This window comes from Pithys albifrons, chromosome 1 (genome assembly GCF_047495875.1).
Source record: "Pithys albifrons albifrons isolate INPA30051 chromosome 1, PitAlb_v1, whole genome shotgun sequence".
Taxonomy (NCBI): Eukaryota; Metazoa; Chordata; class Aves; order Passeriformes; family Thamnophilidae; genus Pithys; species Pithys albifrons.
Window position 1 is genome coordinate 3,291,712 of NC_092458.1, and position 27,485 is coordinate 3,319,196.

Consider the following 27,485-nt stretch of genomic DNA (forward strand, 5'->3'; position numbering starts at 1 on the left):
AAATAGCTTCAATTTAAAACAAGATTTGTTACAAGCATTTTGACCACTGGCTACATTTTTTTTTTAATCAGGAGGCTTTGGCCAAGGAACCCAGTGGAAAAGACAGCTAATTAAAACAAAGCACATGTTCTCTCCAAATATCTAGCACGATATGGCTGGTAATAAATACATTCATTTTATACTGTTTCTTTTCTAATTACTGGCACATTTGTAAGATATATCCTTGATCTTCACCTGGCTCTAATATTTGATAAACTTCCTTTCACTGGGTCATGCAGGTAATTCATTTATCATAGCTGGAGTTGTATCAAGAAAGTAAATAAAAGTGTTCTGTCAAAGATTCTTATCTTTTGACTTATGCAACATGCTTCAGGGACTTTACATTTAACGAACTCTGATAATTTGAAATTAATTTTATTCATTTATTAGTCCTCGTACAGCTGAGCCACTAAGAAAAATAATTGTATTTCCAACCTTTTTTTTTTTTTTGGTGATATATAACTCTTCAAGGACATGTGATTTATAGCTGTATATTCAGTTTCTGAGCCTTTTTCAAAATCCAATTACAGTCTATCTAAGGTTTCAATTTTGCAATCACTTACGCTGATTGCTCAACTTCATGGACTATAAGTAATCCCTCTGAAGTCAACAGGACTATCCACAGAGCTTCAGGTTAGCACATAAATAAATCCTTGCAACTTTGTGGCCTAAACTGATTTTCATTCTCTGCTTGTCTTGGATGATTTAACTCACAAACAGATATGGTTTGGTTAGAGGCAGTTCTCAGTTTGTGTAGGTATACCCTCATAGACTTCAATTATTAAAGAAAATGTAGAGATAATGAATATAATTTGGAAGGAGAGCTGGGACTGATATGTCACAACATGTAGCTTTGGTTATGAATGGGTATGTGTCTTCTAAAGGAAGAAGGAAGCTGGCTAATGCTGAATGTCATTTCAGATATCAGCAGTAAAGAGTAGGCAGAGTTTAGGTTAGGAATAAAGAAACTGTAGTAGTTTTGGCTTTAGTCAGCATAGGTCCCCATTTAGGCCTCAGTTTTTAGCAGGCCTCAAAGGTTGTGACACAGATTAGAGGGGACAGGTATCATCTGACTTAAGCAGCCATAGAGGTATTTCATATCATCTGACATCATCAGGAAGTGTCGGGGAGTATAACAAGCAAGGTGGGAGGAGTCTCTGGGCTCTTTGGTCCATGCTTCTGATCAGGACGGTTCCCGCTCCCTGACTGCTGATATCAGGCCCTCCTGCCGGTCGGCACGTCTGCTTAGCCGGGGACGTGAGCACATTCCTGTTAATTCCTCTTTCCCTCTTGCTGGGAGGTTTCCTCTGGGGAGGGGGTTTGGTTGGTTTGGAGTTTCACCTGTTAGCTGGGGCGACCTCGGTGAGCCTGTTGTTGGTTCCTGTCACTATGTGCTATTTCATATTCTGTGTTAAGCTCTCCTCTTCTCTGTATAAATATAAAAACCTCACCGTGTTTAAAGCCTCGTTTCTGCTGTTTTCCCTCACTCTCCTGCTCTGGGAGTGGACTTTTTGACTGGGTACCAGGCAGTTGGCATTTTGCCAGCTCAAACTATAACAGAAACTCATAATCAGTTTTAAAATGGAGAAATATGTGCTTTTTTCCACCTCCCCTGACCACCCCGCCTTCTCAATACAGTGATCTTTTTGGCATGGCTGTAAAATAAATTATCTTCCTGAAGTACAGCACATGCAACCACAACCTCATGCAGCGTACGCATACCCAATATGCATATGGCATATTCACTACTTTTTAGGGGTTTTGTTTGTTTCAAATTGCCAAACAAAATGTATATATGTATGGCCAAACTTCGCTGAACGCAGATTTGGGCAGGGCTGTCCCCACGTGGGTGGGCCCTTCCAGCCTGCGCAGTGGATTTTAGGTGAGGCTCAGCGTGCGCAGAACTGGCCCCACCGTTTCAGTCCTGAGGTTCATCTGCCACGGCCGAGCGAGCTTGGACAGTGCCAGTGAAGTCCTCAGGACTAGAACCTACAGCCCCCGGCATTTCCCAGGAGGTCTCCCATCCAAGTACTAATCCGGGGCTGACCCTGCTGAGCTTCCGAGATCTGACGGGATCGGATGTCAGGGAGGCATTTAATTGCCCCACCAAACAAAATATGTTTGTGCCTAAGGTACATAGGTGGCCTTATGGATGTTGTTATGAATAATTACTGATGGATATTGTAGGACAATAATACTTCTGATGACAGTAGGAACAGACTCAGGCTATTCATTAGCTTGATTATGAAATAACTTCTTAGCACAAAGTATATGCTTTCTGCCAGCATAGGCTATGTGTGCCTGTAGATGTCTGCAGAGTTGACTGAAGCTGACTAAATTTAGTAGTGGTTTTCAATATAGTTATGCAGTAGTTTAATTTTATTTATTAGAGCTATTGAGACCTAGCTAACCTGCTTTATTTTTCGTATAAATAATAATATATATTCCTGATTCATGTATGAAAAAAGCTGGTCAGGTTTGGGATTATATGTACGTACACATATATGTGTGCAAATGCAAGACAGGGATCTTGTTATTCTATTCATTAGTATGGCAGGCAGGATGTGTCAGCCTTGCTGCTGTTGGATTTCCAATGTTATTAAAAGAGAGCTAGTAAATTATTATAATAGAAGTCTACTCTTACCAATGACATTTTTATTTCTTCTGAGAAGTGCTGGATGTCTGTTCCCAGCAGGAGAATAATTACATCGACTATCTCCAACAGTATGTTAGCTCAAAGGAGGATAAGGTTGGAAGAAAATAGAGATGCTGCAATGTTACTGAAGTTTACTACATTTAATTACATGACACTGCCTTTTAAAGGCAGTTTATAACACAGGTTGAAGGAAAAAAGTGCCATGGTGTAGAACTGCAGTAATCTCTGGTTAGCTTCCCCAAATTATGGAATTGTGTATGACTTAATACCTTCCTGATTAGGAGAGCTTCTATTTGCTTTTTGCACTACAAAAATCAGACATCCCACACAATTACTTTTTTAGATCTTCTCAAAGAAATGAATGTATAAAGCACTCGGAGGTTCTAAAAATGTGGGGAAAAAATTGAGTAGCAAGTTCCAAGGATTTAAGATTCATAAAACATAATGTTTACAATTTTTCTGAGGATAGCATTAATGAATAATTTAGCTCTGCATGGGTTATGGGAACAGTATGTGACATTCTCATTGAAAATATTTTCATTCTTGCCAATCAAGATTAGAATTGAAGTTAGACATTACATAAAGAGAAGAACTATGATAAAAGCAGTACAAAAGTTGTTTTAAAAGGGCATCTGTTAGACAAACCAAATTGTTTGAAACATTGTCAGAAGAAAGATTTGTCAGAGGAAAGTTAGATTTAGGCATATGCTAAGTAATCTTACTAACCTTTTTACTGGAGTTGTCTCAGTCCAATTTTCTAAAGGATGAGGAAAACCTTACTGATTAAGAGAATGGTTTTATGAAGAGTTTCTGTCAGGCAGGTGTCCCTATTCATTGACATAGAATAGTATTCTATTCATTGACTGATTTTAGATGAGTTTGAGAGTAAAAAGAGCAGTCAGTTTTGGTTACGTTTGGGACGAGAAAGGAGCTGATATTCAACTTTCTGCCTTATGTCATAAAACTCCTGAGCGAATGAACCTTCTCACTGTTAACCTGAAGACTTCTTCAATGGACATAGGTGGGTGAAAAATCAATTTCCATCAAATCCAATCCAATTTCAATTCCAATTCTAAAACCTGGTGAGGATCTAAGAAAAGCTTTTCCTGAGGTGCACAATGAAAACTGAATGCTTTATGCACTGGAATATACACACATGTAGAGTCTTAACTAATCAAGTGGATCAGAGCTCTACAACAGTTTTGCTTCCATTGAGACTCACAAATTTGCTGCAATGGTCAAGTAATTAGGACCAATAAACAGAAGCTGAAATATAAGACTAATTGCTCTCATTTTAATGTGTTGAGTTTCCATTCAGAAATTTTAGAAACATTGTGAAGCTTTGTGGTAAAGCAGGACATAACACCTGCAGTTTCTTTGCAGGGGTTAGAAAAGAACCAGTTTTATTTCTCTTTTAAGACTTAACTGTCACTCATCACTGTATGAAATCATGTCCTAGTGACTGATCATGGGATCAAAAACTTAACCCCTTCAAGTAATAAACCAGATTCACACTATTTATGTGAATGACTCTGTAATTTAAGGTGCTCGTCAGCAATTTCGTGTCTTTAATAACCATATGAAGACAATTCTACTCAGAATTTGCCATTACATTGTATAGGAAATATTATTATGATGTTTATACATTAATAAATGATGAGTTTAAAGTATGCCTACCTATTTGTTGGTTTCTTCAATATGCATTCTATCCAGCAAATGCTAACTTGTATACTTTTCAAACCTATATTCTCATGGGCCATTTCAAACAGATTCAAGTTCTTTTTCTAAACAACTTATTTCAGAGACTTTTTTTTTGTCTTGACAGAAAAAAACACAACTACCCTTGTTTTAACTATTCCTTATTAACTTACAGCCAGCAAAATCCATGTATGTCCATTGAGAATATCTATGATAAAGGAAAACAAATCAAAAACATAAAAGAAGAACAGGATAGGAAATTAGACAGTATTGTGAAAATGGGAAGAAACAGTAGTAGATACTTTGACAAAATGCATAAATGTATGTTACCTGCTCTTAGTTCTGGTGTCTGTCCCAGGAAAAATATAGATATATTATTAAGCTTTTAAAATTGTATGCATACCATTTAAAGAATAATGTCAAAATAGAATTTGAGATAATTTTTGCTTTAAATATCTACTTGCAGACGTGCAGACAAGGATTTCCACAAAAATAATCACACAATTAGATCCTAATCTGTATTTACAACACACTCTATGATTAAACGAGACTCTGCAGACTTTGATCCAGCATGAAAGTCATACTTTTCAATGCATTGTAGAAGAGCATTCTTTTTCCATTTTTATCTACTACATTGATAGACTATGGGCTTTTCTTCTTTAATTTAAAAAACTATGGAAAAATAGAATGTGTGTGTGAATCCACCTCTTATGTCATTAGCAATAAGAGGTCTGTCATTAATAAATTTGTGGTTAGCTGTTGTCAGTAACATTCTCAAAGTTAATTTCTAGAAGGTTCCCCTACCTGGCTGAAAATTAGCCTGCAACTGCTACAGATGATCAATGGCAGCTATCACCAGTGAGTAAAAAAAATCAGCCTTAGATTATACCAAGTAGATTCTTTTTTTCCTCAAAAAAAAAGAGAAAATAACTTGATTATCATAAAGGTGACAGGGATTTGGTCAACAGCTAGAGGAAAGGAATGAGAGTTAAATCTCCTGGGTTCTGATCCCTCTCTTTTTCTGATTATCTTTTGGACAAATTTTGTAGCAGTGAACAAGGAAAGGAAACAGCATTGTCATTGTCATGCTCAAAGTGCTCTGCTGCCTTTAGCTTTGAGTTAAATGCTCCGTATGCACAGCATCTGAGGAAATTTAGGAGTCTAAAAATGGTTAGCTGGCAGCAGAAAAATAGAGATCACAGGTTTTGTGCACTGGCATCAGAAAGCAAAGGAAGATCAGGAGAACATAAGGGCTCAGCTCCCCAAAATGCAGAGCACCGCTGTCCACACAAAAGAGAATTACCAGGGGTCCCAGCCTTCCCTCAGTGCCAGGTGCCAAAACTGGGCTCACTTTCCCACACAAGTGGAAATGCAGGGGCACTGTGTGCTGCTCCCATCCTGAGATTAATTCATTTCAGGAAAGGCAAGGCTGTGGCTTTCCATTCCCCTGCCATGCAAGGGAAAGAGCAGAATCCCCCTTTCCCCTTCTGAATGTGCCAGGCACTGGTTTGTGGCTGGGACCACCCTGCTTGTGGTTTCTGTGAGGTGAGAGTGTGTCCCTGCTGGGCTCACCAGCGGGAAGATTAAGGAAGATGAATGCAGGTTTTATCTGGTGTATTAGACTCCATATTTCTTGTCCTTTCAAAGCCTGTGTAATTGTAGGTATGTCTAAAATCTCCCCCTGGACTTTTAAGTTTACAGAAACTATACTGGCCAGGGCAAAGCAGCAGTTGTGAAGGTGTCTGAAAGGCTTAAACTCGGTATCTGAATCCCCACTGCAGCCTTTAGCCCTAAATAACTCTTTTCCCAGGAATGCCCTTTGTTCAGTAGCAAAGCTTTCTGCTTTGCTGTCCCTTGTGATCCTGGTGATAATGTTCCACAGAGGAAGTTTAAGAAGGATTATAATTTCTTTTTCAGGTATGCAGTGAACATTCCAGATTCAACACCTTTGTTGGCTTATACTGCTGGAAGAAAAAAAGATCTCTACCTAGAAAGTCAGCCAAAACTAATACCTCTGCAAATGTCTCGCTACTCAGGAAGCAAATTTGCCTAGTTGTTAGGTCCCAATTGTTCTAAGTCAGCCAAATAATCAGAAATTAATAAACAGCTAACTCATTCCTAGCAGGGACTAATGTTGATCTAAACAAGGAAACCTAAACCGAAAGGTTGTCATGGTGATATACAGGAGACTAAGCAAGCAGTGCAAAGCTCCTCTTCCTACGAGACCTGGGAGACTAGCTCAAATTTTTATCTGTCATGCTTAATTTATCATTTCACTGAAACACTTGTCAACATACAAAGTGTATAGAAGGCTTCTATCAGGTATCTTTTGTTTTTTGAGGACAGAACAGACCGTGCTTCCAAATCAATTTCAGATTCAGCCTTAGTTAAAGAGGAAAAAAATGGGGGAGTTTTTTTGCTATTTTTATTGTTTTACTATTCATAAGAGCTATTAAATATTGAGATTACTTCCTTCTAAGTATGTCATCATAAGGCCAAATACTGTGGTGTGTTTCACTCACTGAGTTCTCCAAGAAAGGAAGTAAGGAAAGTAGAGTCTTGAAAAATTCAAATCTACACTGTTAGATTAAAAATCACAGAACAGAGAAGACTTATGAGTTTTCAGTCTTCAAGCTACTGCATTTATGGAAAAGAAAATAAGGACTCATCATGCCAGATAATCAAGTACAGGTTTTAAAGTAATTTAAGCCTTAAAAATTCTTTATTTTCAGTGTTCCATTGACTAATTTAATTATTAGGGACAAGCTGATGGATTTCAGTGTTTCTTTGGGTTAAGCTCTTGTTCTGAGCTTAAATATCTCTGAACTAGGAGTATTTGACTACAAACTGGTATATTACTGAAGTTCAGTTAATTAATATGTTAATTTTTCATCTCAGTGAATTCAAGAAAATGTGACAAATGCCAGGCTGAGCAGAAATCTGGTTATTCACATCTGCATCTTTTGAGAAGCAATGATGTCTTCAGAAAAATGGCTACAAATTAGTTCTATTCAATTAATTGTAGGTACACAACAATATGGTTAAATAATTTGGTCACACTCTTTTGATTTATGGTTTCCTTCTAAATTCAGACAGACTTTGCATGCTACAAAACTCAATTTAGGGAAGACAGCACTGCTCTGATATGAATTGAGATACCACAAATGCTTCAGCACCACAGTAAGAACCTGGTTGCTCTCCTTTACAAACAGCCTGAAAATAGCACAGCAAAGTGCACACACTGCTTCTGCTCATTCTTTGCTCTCTTAAGCCAGCAAGATGCTGCATGAGGGTGGGCAGTGTCAATCCCAGGCATATGGAGCACTCTCTGGGAGGTAAAGGGGGCAAAGTGAGTGTGTCTGGGGGCCCTGATTTGCCACAGCTCTATAATCTCCTGTGTGGGAGATGGATCTGGGCATTAGGCAGTGTGGAATCATGGCATATGAGTGCTTAGGAGAAACAGGAAGGTCCTTAGAAGTTTCTATCATGATGTTTCACTTCAGAAATGTTGATGTTAAACAAAAGTGTTAGAAGGAAAATGTCCACAGTCAGGCTATGTAGGTAGTCCCCTGGCATGGGGTTTAGGAGGCATTTCTGATAGAAGTGGAATATATTTTTGTTGGGTTTTCAGAAGTCTGGTTTATTTCTCACAGAAAATTATTACAGTTGTATTACCTGTGGTGTCCTACTATTTTTCCTATATTGAGCCTTCATTAATTTAAAAGTTAATGAATTATTAAATCCATCATATATATAGAGATATATAATTAAAAGGTGTTACTGTATTTTTTCCAGTGACAGCCATAATTAACAACATCCTTTTTGTTTTATTTTGCAAGTTGTGCATATTCCTGGGGAAAAATAATCTTTGACTATCAATTCTTAGGAAGCCAAAATTTACTCTTGCTGTGGAAAGAAGCTCTACAAACTGACCTCCCCTATATTGTTCCATTTCATGGAGAAAAGCTGCATATTTACCCCTTTTGTGTAGAAGGATACTGGCGTGGCGGCGTCCATTTCCATTCTCCACGTAGCATGAATAATTCCCCAGGTCTGCCTCTTCAACAGAGTCAAGAATCAATGAGATGGAAACCTCCTGTTCCCCGAGATGTTCCTTGAGAACCCTGAGAAAAAAACAACCATGGCTGCCATTCTGCTTGTATCATAGTGGAGCACTAGATAATCATGACATAATAATGCTGCTTACAACTCACAACTCTCTGGCTTCAAATTTGGCTATGGTTTGATGCAATCTTAATTAAATTATATTATGCCCCTTTCTTCCTCACTTCTAATTAGGAGGTTTGTCTCTGTAAATGTTAATGAGAGCTTCAGTTCATTGTCTTCTTTACACAGAATGATAGCACACTGATAATATATCTTTGCACACTCTGATGAAGACCCTGATCCATGAAGTCTTGGAATGTCAAGAGACAAAAGTGAAAACAATTATTTTGGGGTGTAGAGTCACACTAGGAGTCTGGGCCAAACACAATACTTGTGCTTTTGTTGAGGCTCTTCAAAATGCCACTCAGAAACAATGTGTTCATGCCATGATCTGAGAGATTATTTCTAGAATGCATTATAAAATTTGATTATATATTATAAAACAGTAGAAAGATCTGGTATACCAGATGCCTCTAGTTCTTACAGATGATAAATGAAAGACTTCCTGTGTAAGACTCCACCTGTCTTCACATTACTTTCTTTGCTTCTTAACAAGACTGTCAGTGGTTTTAAGAACCCAGGAAAGAAAATGACAAATTATTCCAGGCTGCTTCCTCATGTCACACCTGCCAAAAGAAGTCAAAACCAGCCTTTCTACTCCTCCCTCCACAAAACAAGTAAGCTGTGACAGGGTTGTTTTTACCTTTTTGTCAGTCATCAGAGAGCCAAGTCACTAACTGAAAGACTTGGTAAAAGCTTTAGATGCAAAATACAGCTGATTTGATTGCCACGTGCCATTTAGTGTCTTAGTCTTGACCTTTACAGAATAAACTTGTAGTACACTGGGGTGAAATACGCTTCCATTTTGCCTGTATCTGGGGACAATGAGCATCAGGATCTATGTGGTTTTCTTGATTATATTACAGGAAGTGTCTCAGTTACTTTGTTACATTGAAGAAATCCAGGGTTTAGTTGAAAATGAGCCTGACTTCATATCTTTTAATGACATTGTAAATGTCCATGTAAGAGGAGAAATGTAAAATAGGCTAATTTTGTTCTCTTGTAGACTATCTGTGTTGTAAACACATCCATGATTACATAGTTTCCTTTGTAATGCACTGTCCTGGTTTTCTGGGATAGAGTTAATTTTCTTCCTAATAGCTGGTACAGTGCTGCATTCTGGATTTAGCATGAGACTAATGCTGATAACACACTGATGTTTTAGTTCTTGCTGAGCAGTGCTTACCCTAAGTCAAGGACTTCCCAGTGTCTCATGCCCTGCCAGTGAGTAGATGCACAAAAGCTGGGAGGGAACAAAGCCAGGACAGGTGATCTGAACTGGCCAAAGGTCATACCACAGAACACCATGCCCAGTATATGAACTGGGGAAAGCTGGTTGGGAACTGTGGATCACTGCTCAGGAATGGGCTGGGCACTGATCAGTGGGTGGTGAGCAATTGTATTGTCTTTCTTGGGTTTTAGTCCTCTATTGCTCATTTCCATTACAATTATTATTAAAAATAATAATTATTATTATTATTACTACTATTACTACTACTACTACTACTATTAATATTATTGCTATTATTATAATCCTTTTTTTTTTCTGGTTATTCTCCCTCCCTGAAGGGGATAACAGGGGAGTGAGTGAGGGGCTGTGTGGTGCTTAGTTAAACTGTGACATGCACATTTAGATTTGTCTTCATTTCTGGGTTTACCCAAGAAACATAAACTCAGGGCTATAACACATACAGAATTTTAAATGAAAAAGGAAACCCTTCAGATCCAAGCAGATACTTCATATTGGATAGGAGTCGGTATGCTATATCAAGCATGTAATTCTGAATACAAACTCACTTTTTTATGTAGTTTCCAAATGAGGCAGCACTTCTAGGAGCAGTAGAAGTACAAGATATGAATGCCAGATCCTTTCTAAACCAAGTATTTCAGCATGTATAAGCAGCCTACATAACAGGATGCTTGGCTCTCATAGGCCAGATAACATCTTGGGAACCTCAGGGTTTTTTTTCATGAAGAAATGAAAACATTTCAAAAGGGATTTTTAAATTTAAGGTTCAGTGTTTGAAAATACCTTTTTGAGCTGTTTTCCTTGACATATTAATTTTCCTTTGTTTTATTGTACTAAGTGTCTTAATGGTTGTTACTGTTGATTGTCACAGTTCGAAAAATTCATTATGTAAATTCCAGTTGTTCAACACTACAGCAATTTTTGGGCAGCTATTCTGCTTTTGCAGCTCTTTAACATTGGATCTGGCTGAGGAGTGCCTTTTTCTGTTCTCTGCTGGTGGAGTGAAAAAGGTAGAGAATCGATGTTGCGAAAATAGAGATCAGACCCAAAGTGCCCCTGAGTTAGTGTGATAAAAAGTATTACATTAACTTTAAAAAAAAATAGAGTAATAAAAAGAAAAGCTTTTTCTTTTACCTAATGTCACTTTCCCAGACTCGAGTATCATCCAAATCTTCAATAAACTTCTCCCCTTTCATCCAGTAGATCAAAGGACTAACATCTCCACTATACCCAAAGAAAGCTCGGCAGGTTAGATTAGCAGAACCACCTGTTACAAAGAATGTCAGAAATACATTATTTCAAAATCTGTATTAAAAAGTTTCATTTTTGAATCAGTTGCTTTTATTGATTAAAAAAAACACATTAGTAGAAAATTTCCAAAAGTATCTATTTGTCTTGACACTGGGTTCAACACATTTTCTGAAAATAAATATAATAAGAATTAAATGAGACATAAGAACAAGATTTTTTTATTATTTCAGTAATTTCTTTTCGGTAATGAAAACAAAGATTATGGTTTTTTCAAAAGAAGCCAGCTGAATAATGTTTTAACTTACAAAATTAATAAAACATTTCTGTTTCCTCTGAAAAAGATAAAGATTAGGCAAAACAGACCTGAAATCTTATGGTGTTAGTTCAGCTTTGCAAAGGTTTCTGCAGAGAGACTGGTGTATTCCTGTAGAATACCATTGGCAAGGGACATCCAGCAGAAAGATATGTGCTCACTGCTAAACTGTCTTAGCAGGGAAGTATTAAACACTGACACTTGAAAAAAAGAACGTGAACTCATTCTTTACATTGCGGGGCACGTCTCACCCTAAGACTGGGGCTAACCTCTAGGTACATGCAGAAAGGAGCAGGAATTCTATATTGTCTTGGTTTGAGATAAGCAACTGCCAACCTCCCCAAGCACAGAGAGAAAAGCCTCCCTCCTAACACCAGGAAAAGGGAGGAAAAGAGAGGGGAAAGAAAAAAAAACACTTCAAACTGCATTTATACTAAATCTACATATATTTTTTCACAGAAAGAAAGAGACAATTAGAAGAGAGTACAAATATACACTCACACAAGTCTGCAACAACAACAAAGTCCAGCTCCCCACCTCAACTTCTGAACGAACATACAAATTCTACTGTCCTAACTACACATTACTTAAGAAGAAGCTTATTCCCCAGGGAGACAAACCCAAGCAGAAAGGAGAGACCCAGAACAACACAATTTACTTTCCTGAGGTACCCTGTGAGCCAGTGGTGGGCCTGGTCCTCTCCATCCCCCCTGGGACAGCATCGTGCGTTCTCCCAAGAGGAGGCTGAGAAGCGACTGCCTTAACCACTCCCACACTGGTTCCTACTGCCCTGGAGATGATGTCATAATGTGGTATGGAATACAGAATTACTGGCTAGAAGAGGTCAGCTGTTAGCTCAGCCCAGCTCAAGTCAGCTGACAGCTTCAGCCTAGTCCAGACTTCAGAGCCCAAATCTAGGCCCACCTGGGTGAACCCATAACATATATATATGCAGCCTTGCTTATTTAATCATCATAGTGACAATTTACAAATGTCATATGTCTTCGCTTTGGTTTATTTTCATTGCGTGATCTTGCTTTGCGTTTGCACCGCTTCGCTTTGCAGTTTCATCCAGAGCACATGCAGGGATTGAAACAGTGCTTTGCACACATTTTGTGTGTCAGTAAGATTGGATAAAATGAGAGGGCAGACAGATAAAGATTTCCCATTTAGTCTTGTAAAGGTATGTGCCTCAACATGCACCAACTCTTCTAAACTGTTATGTTCATCCCTTTAGTGGATGATTCCACAGAGATTTAAGGAAGTGTGATTTAAGGAGTGCTTTTTCCCTCCCTGAAGAGAGTATTTTTATGGAGTTTATATTACTGCTGAGACCAAATAATTCATATTTTATTTACATTTACAATTTTTTGATTTTAGGATTTTAAAGCTGACTGACTGCAGCTCTTGGACAAAAAAATAAGAATAAAGCATTGTTAACACTAGTTCATTCTGTATTGAGATGCCATAAGTCCACCTGGGTTCAATGAATCCTCTAAAAAATACAGTTCTTTCAGTCAGGACTCGGTCCCTCTTAAACATATGATATTAATATTTGAACAACTGATTTACTTTTTAGCATGGAAACAACTGCATGACACTGTATAACAAGATCACGAGTATTAATAAATAAATTGTTATTTATCTAAAATAATTAATAGTTTTCTGTCAAAGTATCTGACTCCTCTGTCTGGCTTGAACTCTTACATCCACACCATAAAAGTTGCAAAATCAAATGTTTGCGTTCAAAATGGGCAACATCAAGCAATACCATCTGTGCTGCTTTCACAAGCTGTTTAGGAACTCAGTTGCTTTTAGTAATTTCACAAAGTTTGGGTGGAGCCACATGCTTTGCCAGCAGCACCTGCTAAGGACACAGGAGTATCCCGGTACTTGAAACAAGGATGGAGAGAAGGGTCTCTTGTGTAATCAAAGAGCATGAAATAGAATCTCTAAATAATGAGAAATTTTTATAATCTCATATAATTTAGAGCAAAGTTACCAAATGTAAGATGAGTATCTTCAGAAAGAGGGCAAAAACACTTTTTAAAGAATACCATAGGTCCTACTTCCACACACCAGGGGGCAATGGTCAGGACACCTCCCTGGAAACTCAACATTTTAATCTCTACACAGCTCAAGAAGTGCCATTTGGAAGCACTGGGGGAAAGTTTTTTACAATCTTGAAGCCATTTGCAGGAAATGAGATGAGCATCAGGACACCACTTAATGTGGGTCAAGTGCATGAAAACCTGTAGTGGAACATGATAAATAACCTTGTACAGGACATGCAAACCCAGTTTCTTAAAGCAGTTTCATTGCAGATATACACCAGCTGTTTTTTTTGTTTTGTTTTATTTTGATTTGGTTTTGAATAAAAATTATGATACTTTAACCAGTGAAAATGAAAATACAAAACCTTAAAGGATAATGAATGTCTTGGCCACAGTGGAATCCGTTCACACTTGAAATGGGAAAAGGTACCTGCACATCAAAAGCCAAAGTGGGCTCCCGTGCTAATTGGATAACTCCTGTGACATTATCTACCAGTTTTAGAGGGAAGAGTGCTACCTAATGCATCACTGTCACTTCTCGGGCTTTTTTCCAGAGCTTTCCTACCAAGCCAAGGCCTAGTTGAAACTTTATAGCTTTTAAGAGCTGGCAAGATCACAGCAAGAGGAACTGTAGCTTCTGGCCAACTTATCCATGATTCAGAGATGAGCTGTCCAGGCTCCTAAAACTAACAGGTACCTCCTGAGAGCTGATTTTTGCACTGAATGGGCTTTTACAGGTGAATATTCATGTGAACAGATTCGTTTTTCAAAAATAAACATCTTCTGTTAGGGGGGAAAATTGTCAAAAATAAAAGGATTTTTTGAGATTAAAGCTGTTTTCCTTATTGAATTCTTAAAGAAATTTCCCCACACACACACCGTGCCACCACCAAATATAATATGTAAATATATTTTTAAACATAGCATCCAAAGCTTCCATTCAACATGAAATAGTTACAGCTGGGAAATAAATTAGGAAAAATGTATGCCCCTTAGTAGTACTGTGTTGATAGCAGTTACTCAGTGAAGGCTGTTAGCCAGCCAGGGGTTCAGCTGTAAATTACGTGTACTGTCTACCTTGACCAATCTTCACAATAAGCCAGTGGGGAGTTCATTAGCTGGTCATCAAGCAAGATTCAGTGACCAGCTAATGACCAGCTGTGACCATTAATGAGGAGGTCTGTTACTCCTCTTAGCAGAGGGTATGGAGCTCACTTGAAGCAAAGAGGTTCACAGCTGCAGACACATGTAAATAATGGCTGAGTGAAGAGAAATGTTATGAGTGGACAGAGTATTTTGGGAGAACACTTTCAACTCTCCTCCAGAGCTGCCATCATAAGAGTGAGTGAATGAGTGGAGGATTTCTCCCTAGAAGTACACCTTTGAAGTGAGGGGAGGATGCATATTTTGGCACAGAGCAGCTGCTCTGCAAGGGCAATCTCCTTTTAAGACGTCTGTAGATTTTTAGAAAACATGTAACATATAATAAACACAATAGCTGTTTTTCTTCATCTTTAAGTTAATATATAAAACAACCTGCCAGTCAATTAATAGAAATCATTCACAGCAAACCCTATGCAACTGTTTCCTTTCGTGTGCTTTCTGTGCTGCAAAAAACTAGGGAAGTGATTTAAAAGCCATAAAAGTTTCATGAATAGATATGCAATTCTTTCTATGCCACTAATTTCAATTTTCCTTACGTGCTGGATTACTACAGTTTTATAGTCTATCTTTGAAGGATTTTAAATTTGTTTTAAATTCACTAAACGTTTTCAACTAAATTATGGGAGAAATTCATATCTCTCTGTTGCTTTTTCTGTGACATATTGTAAATTCAAGTTACATCCTGGGTAAATGCCTTTGTTTTATTTTTAATTGTTTGGGATGTCCAAAGGCATGACAGTAGAATTATTAAGTGAAACTGATAGTGTTGGTATTAGTATTAACTGATAGTGTTATTAGCACCCACCTCAAAAAAAAAAAAAAAGAACTGAAGCAATTTAAAGAAAGAATAAAGTGAAAAGTGACGCTTTTCGCTTCTCAGTATAATTGTAACTTTTAAATGGTGAAATAAGGCAATGAAGACATACAAGAGAACACATAAATAGTAAGTTCAACTGCATATTTCTCCATCACCCTTATTTCTGAAATGAATATGTTCTTGCTGTGTTGAGTTTATTTTTGTAAAATCTGGAGTATGTAGAACTACATGTTCCTGCTGCTTGCTGTGATAAAGTCTCAGTCAGCTCTAGCCAACTGGGCTCAAACTAAATTAGTCAAAAGCTCTTTGCCATCTAAAATAAGACCAATTTTTGCTGCACAGTATGTTTCCAAATAGAGAAGAATGGAAGAAGGGACCACAACAAAGTGTACTTCCTTGAAACTCCTGTCTGCAGAGCACGCTGATTTTTTTGTTCATTTTCACCAATTGCCAACATTTGGGGCACTTTGCAAACTACTGCTATGGACACCTGAGTCCAGCAGAGGGCACTGCCTAACTTCCTAACCATTAAAAAACCCAACCAAAACCCTAAGTAAATTCCTAGTGTATAAGTTCTAATTAAAAACATAAGCCTGCTAGGAGCCTGCTAGTTGTAATTATCAAATAGTGAATGTTTTGTGGTAAGTAAAATGTTATCTAAGTTACACTTGCACCATTAGTCTTACAAGTTTTCATACACCACAATAGCATGCTTTGTAGCCTTTGATTTGGCAGATTCTTCAGTGAAGGATAACCATTTTTCTTGGAAACAATATAATAATCAGACATCTTCTGCAACCTCTTTTTAGAGGAATCCACAAAGACATATTATGGAAGTGTTCTAGCGCCATGCTCACCATCCAGTAATATTGAGGGCCAAAAGAGTGGAAATGTAAAGTGCACAGAAATGTGGGACTTTCTTTTACTGTGCAGTGAAAACCTTTTATAAAACTTATGTACAAGAAATACACAGGCAATACCGACAGACTTACAAGTATGCAATTTATCTGGAATGCTAACATCTTGAAATGAAATTATAAAAGGCCAAGACAGGCACAATCAAAATCTTTCACACAGAAGTTAAATACTATTCTTTCCTTTCACATTTGAGAAATAATACTGACAAAATATCAGTCTTCCAAGTGGAGGGATGTGAAAACTGTTAACTTCCTGGGTGTGACAGATCAGCAGCAATTTCTCAGAAAGTCGATGACCCACTTGTTTTTCCAATGTATCCTGCTAAGCCCAGAGGCCAGGTGAGTAGAAGCTTCTTTGGTTTTCAGAGAAGTCTTCTGTCCTAGGACACTTCAACAGTTGTTGAAAGCCTTCATGCAAATGTGATTAAGAAAAAAATACATAACAAAGGAAAATGAGGTACTACATAGTTTTCAGCCATGTATCTTGCTGATGACACCAAGTTGGGAGGGAGTGTCGACCTGCTGGAAGGCGGGAGGGCTCTGCAGAGGGATCTGGAGAGACTTGAGAGATGGGCTGATTCCAATGGGATGAAGTTCAACAAGGCCAAGTGCCGGGTCCTGCACTTTGGCCACAACAACCCCCTGCAGCGCTCCAGGCTGGGCACAGAGCGACTGGAGAGCAGCCAGGCAGAAAGGGACCTTGGAGTACTAATTGACAGGAAGCTCAACCTGAGCCAACAGTGTGCCCAGGTGGCCAAGAAGGCCAATGGGATCCTGTCCTGTATCAAAAATAGCGTGGCCAGCAGGACCAGGGAAGTGACCCTTCCCCTGTACTCTGCGTTGGTGAGGCCACACCTTGAGTGTTGTGTTCAGTTCTGGGCCCCTCAGTTCAGAAAGGATATTGAGGGGCTGGAGAGGGTCCAGAGAAGAGCAACAAGGCTGGTGAAGGGACTGGAGCACAAGCCCTATGGGGAGAGGCTGAGGGAGCTGGGGGTGTTTAGCCTGGAGAAGAGGAGGCTCAGAGGTGACCTCAGCACTGTCTAGAACTACCTGAAGGGAAGTTCTAGCCAGGTGGGTGCTGGTCTCTTCTCCCAGGCACTCAGCAATAGAACAAGGGGGCACGGGCTTAAGCTCTGCCAGGGGAAATTTAAGTTGGATATCAGAAAAATATTCTTTCCAGAGAGAGTAATCAGGCATTGGAATGGGCTGCCCAGAGAGGTGGTGGATTCACCATCCCTAGAGATTTTTAAACACAGATTGGACGTGGCACTGAGTGCCATGATCTGGTAAAGGGACTGGAGTTGGACCAAGGGTTGGACTCGATGATCTTGGAGGTCTTTTCCAACCCAATCGATTCTATGATTCTATGATTCTATCTTGATCATATGATCATACACTCAAGATCTGTGAGTTATCTCTCAGAGCAGGATGAGCTGCAGTGATTCCTCGATTCTATCCTTGCCTACACAAAGCATCACTTACTGCTACACCTCCCTCCAGATTACGTAATATAACTGCATCTTGATACCTTGTACTCTCTTCCCACAATGTAAATCTCTTGCTGCACGTTTCATATAGCAGGTCAAGATAAATTAAAAAGCCACCAAAACAAAGCAAAGCAAAAGATTGTTTTCTGAAATAGAACTGCACCCTGGGAACTAATCTCTGGGAAAATTCTAGTAACATCACCAAGTCATAGGTTTTAAAGTGTCTGGCAAACAATCAGTTCTGGTATCCATACAATTGCAAAGAAACAATCTGCAAATTCAGTCTACTTTTAATTCAGTAGATGTAGGTTTGAAAGGGTTGGGTATAATCATTCCACTAAGTATTATCCTGCAAGCATCATACAAGAGGGCTGAATGTGATTGCACAGCTATATTTCTTCATTAATAGGCCTGTCCATGTTTTGCTATGCTGCAGAACAGAATGTTGATTGCACAGGAATCTGAATTATATTTTGAAAAAGTTCTTCAGGCCATAATTGTGTAAACTTAGAGTACACACAACTATTTCTTCAGAATAAAAAAGCATCAGTGCAAGGTTTTCAGCAAAATCAGAGAGATATTGTAGCATTTGAACTTTTACTGAATTTTTAGATATCACTATTTATTGGATTTAAAAAAATCCCTTCTTTCAATTTTGGATTTTTTTTTCAGTTTGAAAGAATTAAAAAAATTACTAATTCTTGTTCATTTGGAGTTTTCTTGTTGTTCTCTTTACTAAGAAAATAATCCTCATTCACCATAGGACTAAACTCACACACTCATAATTATCCACTGTCATATGAAAAGCTGTTTGCCTTCCATGCCTTCCATCTACTGAATTACAGTTCAACAGCAGGACACTCAATGGAGGTGTCTGTATGTTGCTGCTCACATGTTCCCTGCCATCAGCCCTGAGATACTGGAGTATGCAACATTCTATAAGGTGCTATACTGACACATACATGGTAAAACCTAAGAATAACTTAAAGGTATTAAAGATTTTTAGTGGACTGCTTCATTGCTTGTGAAGGAAAAGAAACCCAAACCCTTTATCCTTTGAACAGGCTCTCTAGGAGCAGGACTCCCAGAGAGAAAGTCAAAGACAGAAACCACCACAGCAGACTGAAGTGGTGTATGGGACTCGGCGATCGAAATACCCAGACCATCTCTCAGGTACATAGATTGTTAAAGTGGCCCTCATTTCTCAAGAGGTAACAAAACCCATGAACCAATAATCTTGATTTTCCTAACAGCAGGCCTCTCCTCTTGATGGATGGTAATGTCAGGCTGACAAATTAGCTGTTCAGCAAGTATTTTTCACTCCTTCCTTTTCAGAAGTAGAGGCTGGAGTGGGAGACAACTATCACAAGTATGTGATAGCATGTATTGCTAAAGAAAAGGAAAGCCATTGCAATTGTTCTACAAGCTTGACTTAACTCTTACTCTAGAAGCTCATATTTTCTCTTCTTTTTCCTTTTAAGTTTTTTAAGCAAATACATTTACAAATATTTTTTTACTGTGCCCTCTCTGTGACATCAAAATAATTTCTATTTTAAAGCTTAGCTGTTTTGAGATATAAGTTCCAAGAAAATAACCTAGGTAACAAAAAATTTCCAATTGGAGAAAAAAAGAAAGAAGTGGCTCTAAATGTCAAACTTCACATATTTTTTAGTTCTTACAGGCTTATGATTTGGGTGCTTTAAATCTGTTCCCTCCATGCACAGCTTAGTATTGTTCAGTGATTTTTTTTCTGGATTCTCTTTCAACCATATTGCCTTTGATTATGGTGCTGTGGTTTTTGCATTTTAATGATACTACATGATAAGAGAATAACCTTAGCTAGCAGCCCAAGGTTGTCATTGCAAAAAGGAGTCCCAGAAAGGCTCCTATAAGGAACTGGATGGTCTCTCACTGTACCTTGAAAGAGAGTCAGTAGGTCACACCCTTGGGGGTGCCACTGACTCTCAGCAGTCACCACAAGAAAGGCCTTGTGTGCCTTCAGCTTTGTGAGGTCCTGCTCTGGGTCATACTTTGAGAAACTTCCAGAAAAGCAGATGGGTTTCCTGTTTATCTTTTCACATTTCAGAGAGTTTATATTAGGAGAAAGAAAAAAAAATAGAAAATTATTCAATATGTGTCCCTTTGGTAAAGAATATTTTTTGATAAGAAATACGATAGGACCTATAAGCTCCTTCAGTTCTGTAGGTGACTCTGGGCCTCAAGAAACTACAAAGCTGGAATACTTTCTCTACTGGTTGCAAGCCATTAGAGCAATCACTACATATTCCTCCTTCCTAAACAAAATCCAGAGGCAAAGCAGTAGCAGACTCAAAGCAGGACCTTGGTGACTCTGTTAGAACACGGCTGTTGCGAGACTTGCTTTGCCAAGAAACCACTTGAAAGAACACACTTGCAATAGCACAACACCCTTTCCACTATACTTTCTTTTACCTGTGAAAACTGTAGGTATAATTGATTTTTTTTTTAACCTGAAGAGTGTCGTTCCAGCAGATAGAAACATTCAAATGTCTCACTGCAGAGGTGTTCCTCTTCTTGCAGAACAGAATATGTCAGTTTACTTTGGTGTCTTGTGGGTGTTAGTCCATCTTAAACCATGCTCGTAAATCACTGCAGCCGGCTGCAGCCCCAGTACTGTCTCCCAGCCTCCCTCTCAGGTGCACTGCACAACACATTCTGTACAGAGAATAGCAGATGATGTTTTGGATTCTAGAAAATGATACATAACACACCTTTTTTTTTATTCCAAAAGAGCTTAACTCTGTGCAGCTGCAGCAAACAACTTGCCATGTGAGATCACGCTTAAATGTAAATATCAATAATCTTAAGGAACAGACTTGGCAATTCAGTTTATATACAAGTTCGGCTTCTTGTGGCTTTTTCAGCCCCAAACTATCCATCCAGTTGATTTCTTTCAATGTAGAATTTAATTAACAGAATTAGAAAATGTGTTTTGCTAGAATGTCTCATAGAATCATAGAATCATAGAATCGATTGGGTTGGAAAAGACCTCCAAGATCATCGAGTCCAACCCTTGGTCCAACTCCAGTCCCTTTACCAGATCATGGCACTCAGCGCCACGTCCAATCTGCGTTTAAAAATCTCTAGGGATGGTGAATCCACCCCCTCTCTGGGCAGCCCATTCCAATGCCTGATTACTCTCTCTGGAAACAATTTTTTTCTGATATCCAACTTAAATTTCCCCTGGCAGAGCTTGAGCCCATCGTGCCCCCTTGTCCTGTTGCTGAGTGCCTGGGAGAAGAGACCAGCACCCACCTGGCTAGAACTTCCCTTCAGGTAGTTCTAGACAGTGCTGAGGTCACCTCTGAGCCTCCTCTTCTCCAGGCTAAACACCCCCAGCTCCCTCAGCCTCTCGCCATAGGGCTTGTGCTCCAGTCCCTTCACCAGCCTTGTTGCTCTTCTCTGGACTCGCTCCAGCACCTCAATATCCTTTCTGAACTGAGGGGCCCAGAACTGAACACAGTACTCAAGGTGTGGCCTCACCAACACAGAGTACAGGGGAAGGATCACTGCCCTGGTCCTGCTGGTCACGCTATTTTTGATACAGGCCAGGATCCCATTGGCCTTCTTGGCCACCTGGGCACACTGTTGGCTCATGTTGAGCTTCCTGTCAATGAGTACCCCAAGGTCCCTTTCTGCCTGGCTGCTCTCCAGCCACTCTGTGCCCAGCCTGTAGCGCTGCAGGGGGTTGTTGTGGCCAAAGTGCAGGACCCAGCACATAGTAGCTGCTATTTAACTGCTTTGTAAAGAGGAAGGTAATTTGAGTGCATGCAGCAAATTCTCAGCTTTAGAGTCACACAAATATATTGAATAATAAGTTGTAGTTTTACTTTCCATTGGTCAGTCTGACTATTCATTTCCTCACTTTGCTCTTTCTTCATAAGCAGATCTACCACTGATTAAGTAGGCTGCAGGAAACTATTTGGGCTAGCAGGTGTTCTAAAAAATACTGTAGAGATGGGCTGCATATGGAATATTTTTTTAAAAAGAAAAGCTTCTAGAAGTAGCATGCACAGTGTCACCTACACTTGCTAAGTGTATATGAAAGAAATTGATACTTCAAATAACAAGCAACAAATAATTAACACTCTCTCTGATGATGTTTCTCTTCAGCACACACTGGAAACATTAGCAGTCCTAAGATTTTCATGAATTAATCTGTTCCATTAGATCAGACCATATGATGGAAAATATCATTTGGAAAAGACAAAGACTAGTTTGGCAAACATTTGAATATGTGGTACAACAGGATATATACAATTGAAATAAACCACATCTATTATGTGAACCGAGATATTTCAATTTGGTTTAAAAATTCTCTGTTCTAATTTTCACTAGGAAAGCCACTAAGAACCATTGATAATTGGAGCCCTGATGAAGTGAACCTGTTGATTACTAATAAAACAGATAAAATCAGCAGTAACTTTCCCTTTTACTGCACTAAAGCCTCTGATGGTAGGAAAGTATGCCAAGTTTATTCATACTGGATTTTTCAATGTGAATAAAAGAGTGAAAAAGAGTGATATATATGTAAATATATATATATATATATATATATATATAAAATATGCCTCTGCTTTAAGTCCTGGTGTTCCTGCTTTATGTCATGAAGCTATTGCAATACACAGAGGAAATACCAATGCTTAGCATGTCCTCAGAAATAGTTTGTCATTTAATGAAGTATCACATGGGCTAATATCTGTTTATCTAATTTAAAAATCCTACTGCATGAAATATTTTTATTGCATAAAAATGGAAATGCATGCTGTTTCTAACAGCACTGTTTTTTGCTTTTCCACAGTAGCCATTATATCATGTAGTTTTTCTGTCTCTCTTGCATGTGTTAATCCTCTGTTTTCTTAAGATAACACTGAAATAAAATCCATTAAAACAAAACTCTCTAGCTCTCAAAGATGTACATGGAGAAATTTGGTTACTTCTCTGTGAAAAATGTGCTATACTCTTGGATCATACACATGCTGGAATACACTGCTATTGATCAGCCTTCTTTCCACATGACAGGCAGACAGACATTTTTAGATTATCCTTCAATATAATTGCATATTGAGAGACAATATTTAGTGAAGGCAGCTGCACAAATGCCACCAATGGAATAAAAATAATCAAGCTAGCATTGCACATATGCTACCTGACTTAAAAGGAAATAAGTTTAGAAAAGGGAATAAGCTTAAAATCTTGATGTCATACCCTGCTTTCTGTCCTGTTGGTATATATGAGTGGAGTAGAAGACCTGTGTTATAAGCAGAATTCCCACAGGGAAAAACGTGTCTGGCCAAAGGTAGGATTCCTGCCACAAACTCCTGGGCCACACAGCTCCTCCTTGCAAGTCCTTGCTCATTATGAAAGCTTCTCTTCCACACCAGGACCTGCCCACTTCTCCCAGCCTCAGCAACCTGCCTTCTCTCATTCTGTTTCTGAGGTGGGTGAAGACATGTGGTCTTCATTCCCCTCTACAGAGTAGCTGTTCTTGTACCATATAGGCAAGTGGGGGAGTGTTATTCTTGTACTCCTCAATAACACTGCACAAGGACTGGCTTCATGCTGTAACAAGAAAATGTCCTGGCCAGACTGGAGGTACCATAGGAAGCAGCAGAGCCTGATGTCCCCATCTTGTGTTTGAAGTAGGTGCAGTCCTGGGCACTGTAAAATGTGATTCTCCCAAAATGACTTCCTTCTCAAGAACAATTACTCATCAATTTAGGTTTCTTGGCAATTTTAGTTAAAAGGAGGTGCTTGTGAGTACTGGAAACTCTGAACAGCTGCAAGGCTGAAATGATTTCTTTTCTTGGAGCAGCTATGTGTGTCTCGTTTGTCTAGTCCATCCTCATTCTCCTTTAGTTGTAATTTTCATCGTTGCACTGCACAGGGTCCTGCCAGAAAAACTTCTGGGAGAATTAGGGCTCCTATATCTGAAGGCAAATGCCTGAAGTCAGCAAGGGGGATAGCAATCCTTTTTACAAACATAATTGTGAATTCCCTGAAGAATTTACAAAACTTGCCCTCCTCCTGTTGCATGTCCACCAATGCTGTAATTTTTTCTTGTTGTGGCTTTTGGTTTGATTTCTTTTTCTTTTGTTTTGTTTGGGGGTTTTTTGTTTTGTTTTGTTTGTTTGTTTGTTTTTAATTTTCTAAGTGTTTTGAGAGGTCTGGGAGTTCTGGCATTTCTAAAAAGTAGAAGAAAGTGAAGGAAAATTTCACCTTGCTTCATCCAAACTCCGGGAATACAGAGCATTGTCTGAAATGTTGTTTGTGCTTTTAACAGTTTTAACAGGTCTCCAAGCAAGGACTAAAAGCAGGGTTTGAGTGACAATAGAAATATAAGGTATGACAGCTGCTGGTTACGGGAAGAGAGACAAATATTCATTATGCAATATTTAAGATACAAACTGTGCAAGGAAAGAGGTGGCAGGCTGGTGTCTCTGACAGCACAGGTCTCTGTAGAGGTGCAGGTGCTACCACTCAACCAGTTCTCTGCCCCTCCCAGAGCTGAGGCTGCCAGTCATCCCAAGCTGCATGATGCCTTTACAATGTGGACACCTGTCCACAAGAGAGCAGGGTAAGTTTTCAAAACCCATTTGCACTTGCAACTTGGAGCTAGAATTTTAATTCACGTCTGCAGAAGAAAAAAAGTGTAAACCTTTGCACTGCACAGCCCATCTCCTGACCTAAAGAATACCATTGCAGCTATAGGCTTTGATTTTTATCAAGACATTAATTTGTAAGGGCTGTTACATACCATTGGATAGTAAAACAAGGATGGATTTTCAGAAAGTGCTTAGTACAGTGTTTACTTTCAGTCCTTTGGCACCTAAATGGCATCCAACCCTTTAAAAATGTGTCATAATTGCAGGCATATGAACATGAGTATTATTTATAAACCAGTCCAAAATGAATGGCCTTAGGCATTAAGTAGTGCATGATTACATATCCAACCAGTTTCCTATATGCATAATGTACACTTTCAAAGGAGTTTAAATCCATATGTATCTTAAATCAAGTCATATGGATTATCTTAGGTGAGAATAGTGAGAAGAAAGGAACCACTTTCAAACACTTTAATTTAGGATGATTAATCTTCAAACAGAAAAAGTGGGAAAGAAAACAGTCATACATAGCAAATCAGAGCAAAGCTATACTGTCCCAGCATCATGTAGCTGTACCGTTCAATAGCATCAGGGCAAATGTCTAGATAAGAGAGTCATAGTCCCTGAATCACAAAATCACAGAACATGCTGAGTTGGAAGGGACCCACAGGATTGCTGAGTCAAATTTTATGATGGAAATTTTGACAGACTTTATACTACAGCAATGCAATTAATAGAAAGCAAGGTCATATTGCTGTCCTCTGTAAGCCATTAGTCTGTCTGTTCTAACAGGATGTGCATATAAAACAGGACCAGAAATCAGCTTCATTAGCACTAGGACACAAAAAGAAAAACAAAAAAACCCCCTTCTGATAGAAGTTCAACAATGAGAAGTTAAAAGATGTAAGTTTATTGGTATGATAAGAAGCAGGTGAGTGATCTTATCTAATTGAGTGCTTTGTCTCCAACTTGTTATTGTTTATTTTCTCAATTTTTCAGGAGAATCAGAGATAGCTATAATTCAAGTTTGAAAAGAGCTGTTTAGGGCTTTTTAAAAATGTGGTAGATTTTGGCTAGCAAGTATATTAAACTACACTTTACATAAATCATTGCCCTAAAGCACTTTGTATTGGCAGAAGATAAAAGTTCAGCTGTTAAACAATAAGGTAATTTAAGAAGCATGAAAAAAACCAGAGGAAAATTATAAAAGGCAAGGGGAAAAAGGCAAAATTGTTCCTATTCTATGTGGTCATTTAAAGATGAAGGGAGGATTGTTTTCAAGACTGTGATGGCAGGTAGCACTTTCTTCATGTGAAAGGCAGGCAAGAGGATGAGAAGGGGTGGTTGATCCTGTATCTTTTCTATTTCCTCTGAGTAAGTCTCTAAAACTGATATCTGTCCTGATGAATGTGAGAGAAAAGCTAAGTCAATAGAAACAGTAATCACATTTTAACTTCTTGCTCCTTTTTATTTTTCTTCTTATGCTGTAATAAGGAATTCTTTTAAAAGTTATTTCCATTCCCAATGTTCAGGTCACTATTGTGTGGAAGGAGTAGCTGAGAAACAGAAAAAGATTGCTATTGAGGTTAGGACCTGAGCTCCTCAAGGGAGGGCACATGGAAAGCTGGATGATAATAGTGCACATGGAAAGCTGGATGATATCCTCTTAAAGATGGGCTACTGGCACTACCCAGTGCCACTGCAGTAGCCTGAAAGCATGTTCCAGAAAAAGGTTGAGCTGAGAGAGGAGGATATTGATGTTTCTCCTCAAAAACCCCCAACACTCCTGTTGCCCATGTTTCCACAGCCACCGTGTCTCATCCCATTGCTTCTTCTGCATCCTAAAGGTTTCCTGCACTTGCCAGTTCCTTGCTGCCTGGAGATAACTCTAGGCCCATATCTCCAGTACCCAAGTCAGGTGAGAGGCAGCCTGAACCCTGCTGACATGGTCATCTTACACCTTTGTCTTTGCATCTAAAATTAGGAGTGCCAAAATCTGCCAAGCCCCTAACATAAGAGATCATCAAATGTTATGAGGTTACTTTGTCTAGGAAGTGATCAGGAAAAATAAAAAAATGAACAAAATACTGGAAAACTGCAAAAAAGATATGGGAGAACAGGCTGAAAACAGCCATTTTCTTTCATTGTTAAGAAAGATTCTTTTACTGTACATTGAAGAGTGGCATTGTGGATAAGTACTAGCTAAGAGCAGCAGTTTGCCATTCTGAATAAAGTGAATCATTCCTGATATGATTAGCACATGTTACAAATTACAATGAAACTGAAATTAAAGTTTGAAAAGAGCATTTGTTGAAAAAGCAGAAGGAAAAGGTTGACATGACATTTTCTGCATAAATGAAGACTCTGAAGAAAAAAAATAATCTGCGTTTTTATGTTCAGTTTAGAGGTATTTCTATTAAAAAGTTATTAGTTACTCAAATGTCACTTTTACAATAAAATCTTATCTCGGTGGCATGGGAGATGTTGCAGATGAGCTCTTGTTTGTGTAAAGAGCTGTAAAACTGAAGATTTTCAGTAAGGCAAAAAATGCAAATCTACTATCTCACCCTTTCACTAAGTGGGAACATGAGAAACTTCAATAAATTATTTAAAACCACAAAAATAAATTGCTAGATTGGATAGACAGGAATAAAAATATATCTCACCTAGAAATTTTACAGTTTTATTTATCAACTGACTGTAAATGAATAATTCATAGACTGGACACACTGGGTTGAACAGAATTTTCTATGGCTTAGATGGTAGGATGAAAAGCAGAGATTCCCAGGAGACAGGATTTCTGTAAAAAAAAGACTTGCTATTTTGTTTTATTGATTTTTTTCTATCTGCTAGTTTATTAATTTGAACAGACTATCACCTCAGAGCTGTTAGCCCAGGATAGTCACAAAAGGAAGGCTAGCCTGTTAGATAAAATGCTGGGATCTCTCCCAGGACTTGCAGAATCTAAA

The 27,485-nt window shown here is 38.6% G+C and overlaps 1 protein-coding gene across 1 annotated transcript in view; it reads right to left on the reverse strand.

The window, feature by feature from the left end:
* Positions 1 to 27,485, reverse strand: part of IL1RAPL1 (interleukin 1 receptor accessory protein like 1) — a 748,261-nt gene that overhangs the window by 20,164 nt on the left and 700,612 nt on the right. Inside the window, exons 7-8 of the mRNA XM_071569407.1 lie at positions 11,004 to 11,136; positions 8,372 to 8,517 (exon numbers count right to left, since the gene is read on the reverse strand). Coding sequence (XP_071425508.1) covers positions 8,372 to 8,517; positions 11,004 to 11,136 — 279 coding nt within the window. The remainder of the gene's footprint in view (positions 1 to 8,371; positions 8,518 to 11,003; positions 11,137 to 27,485) is intronic.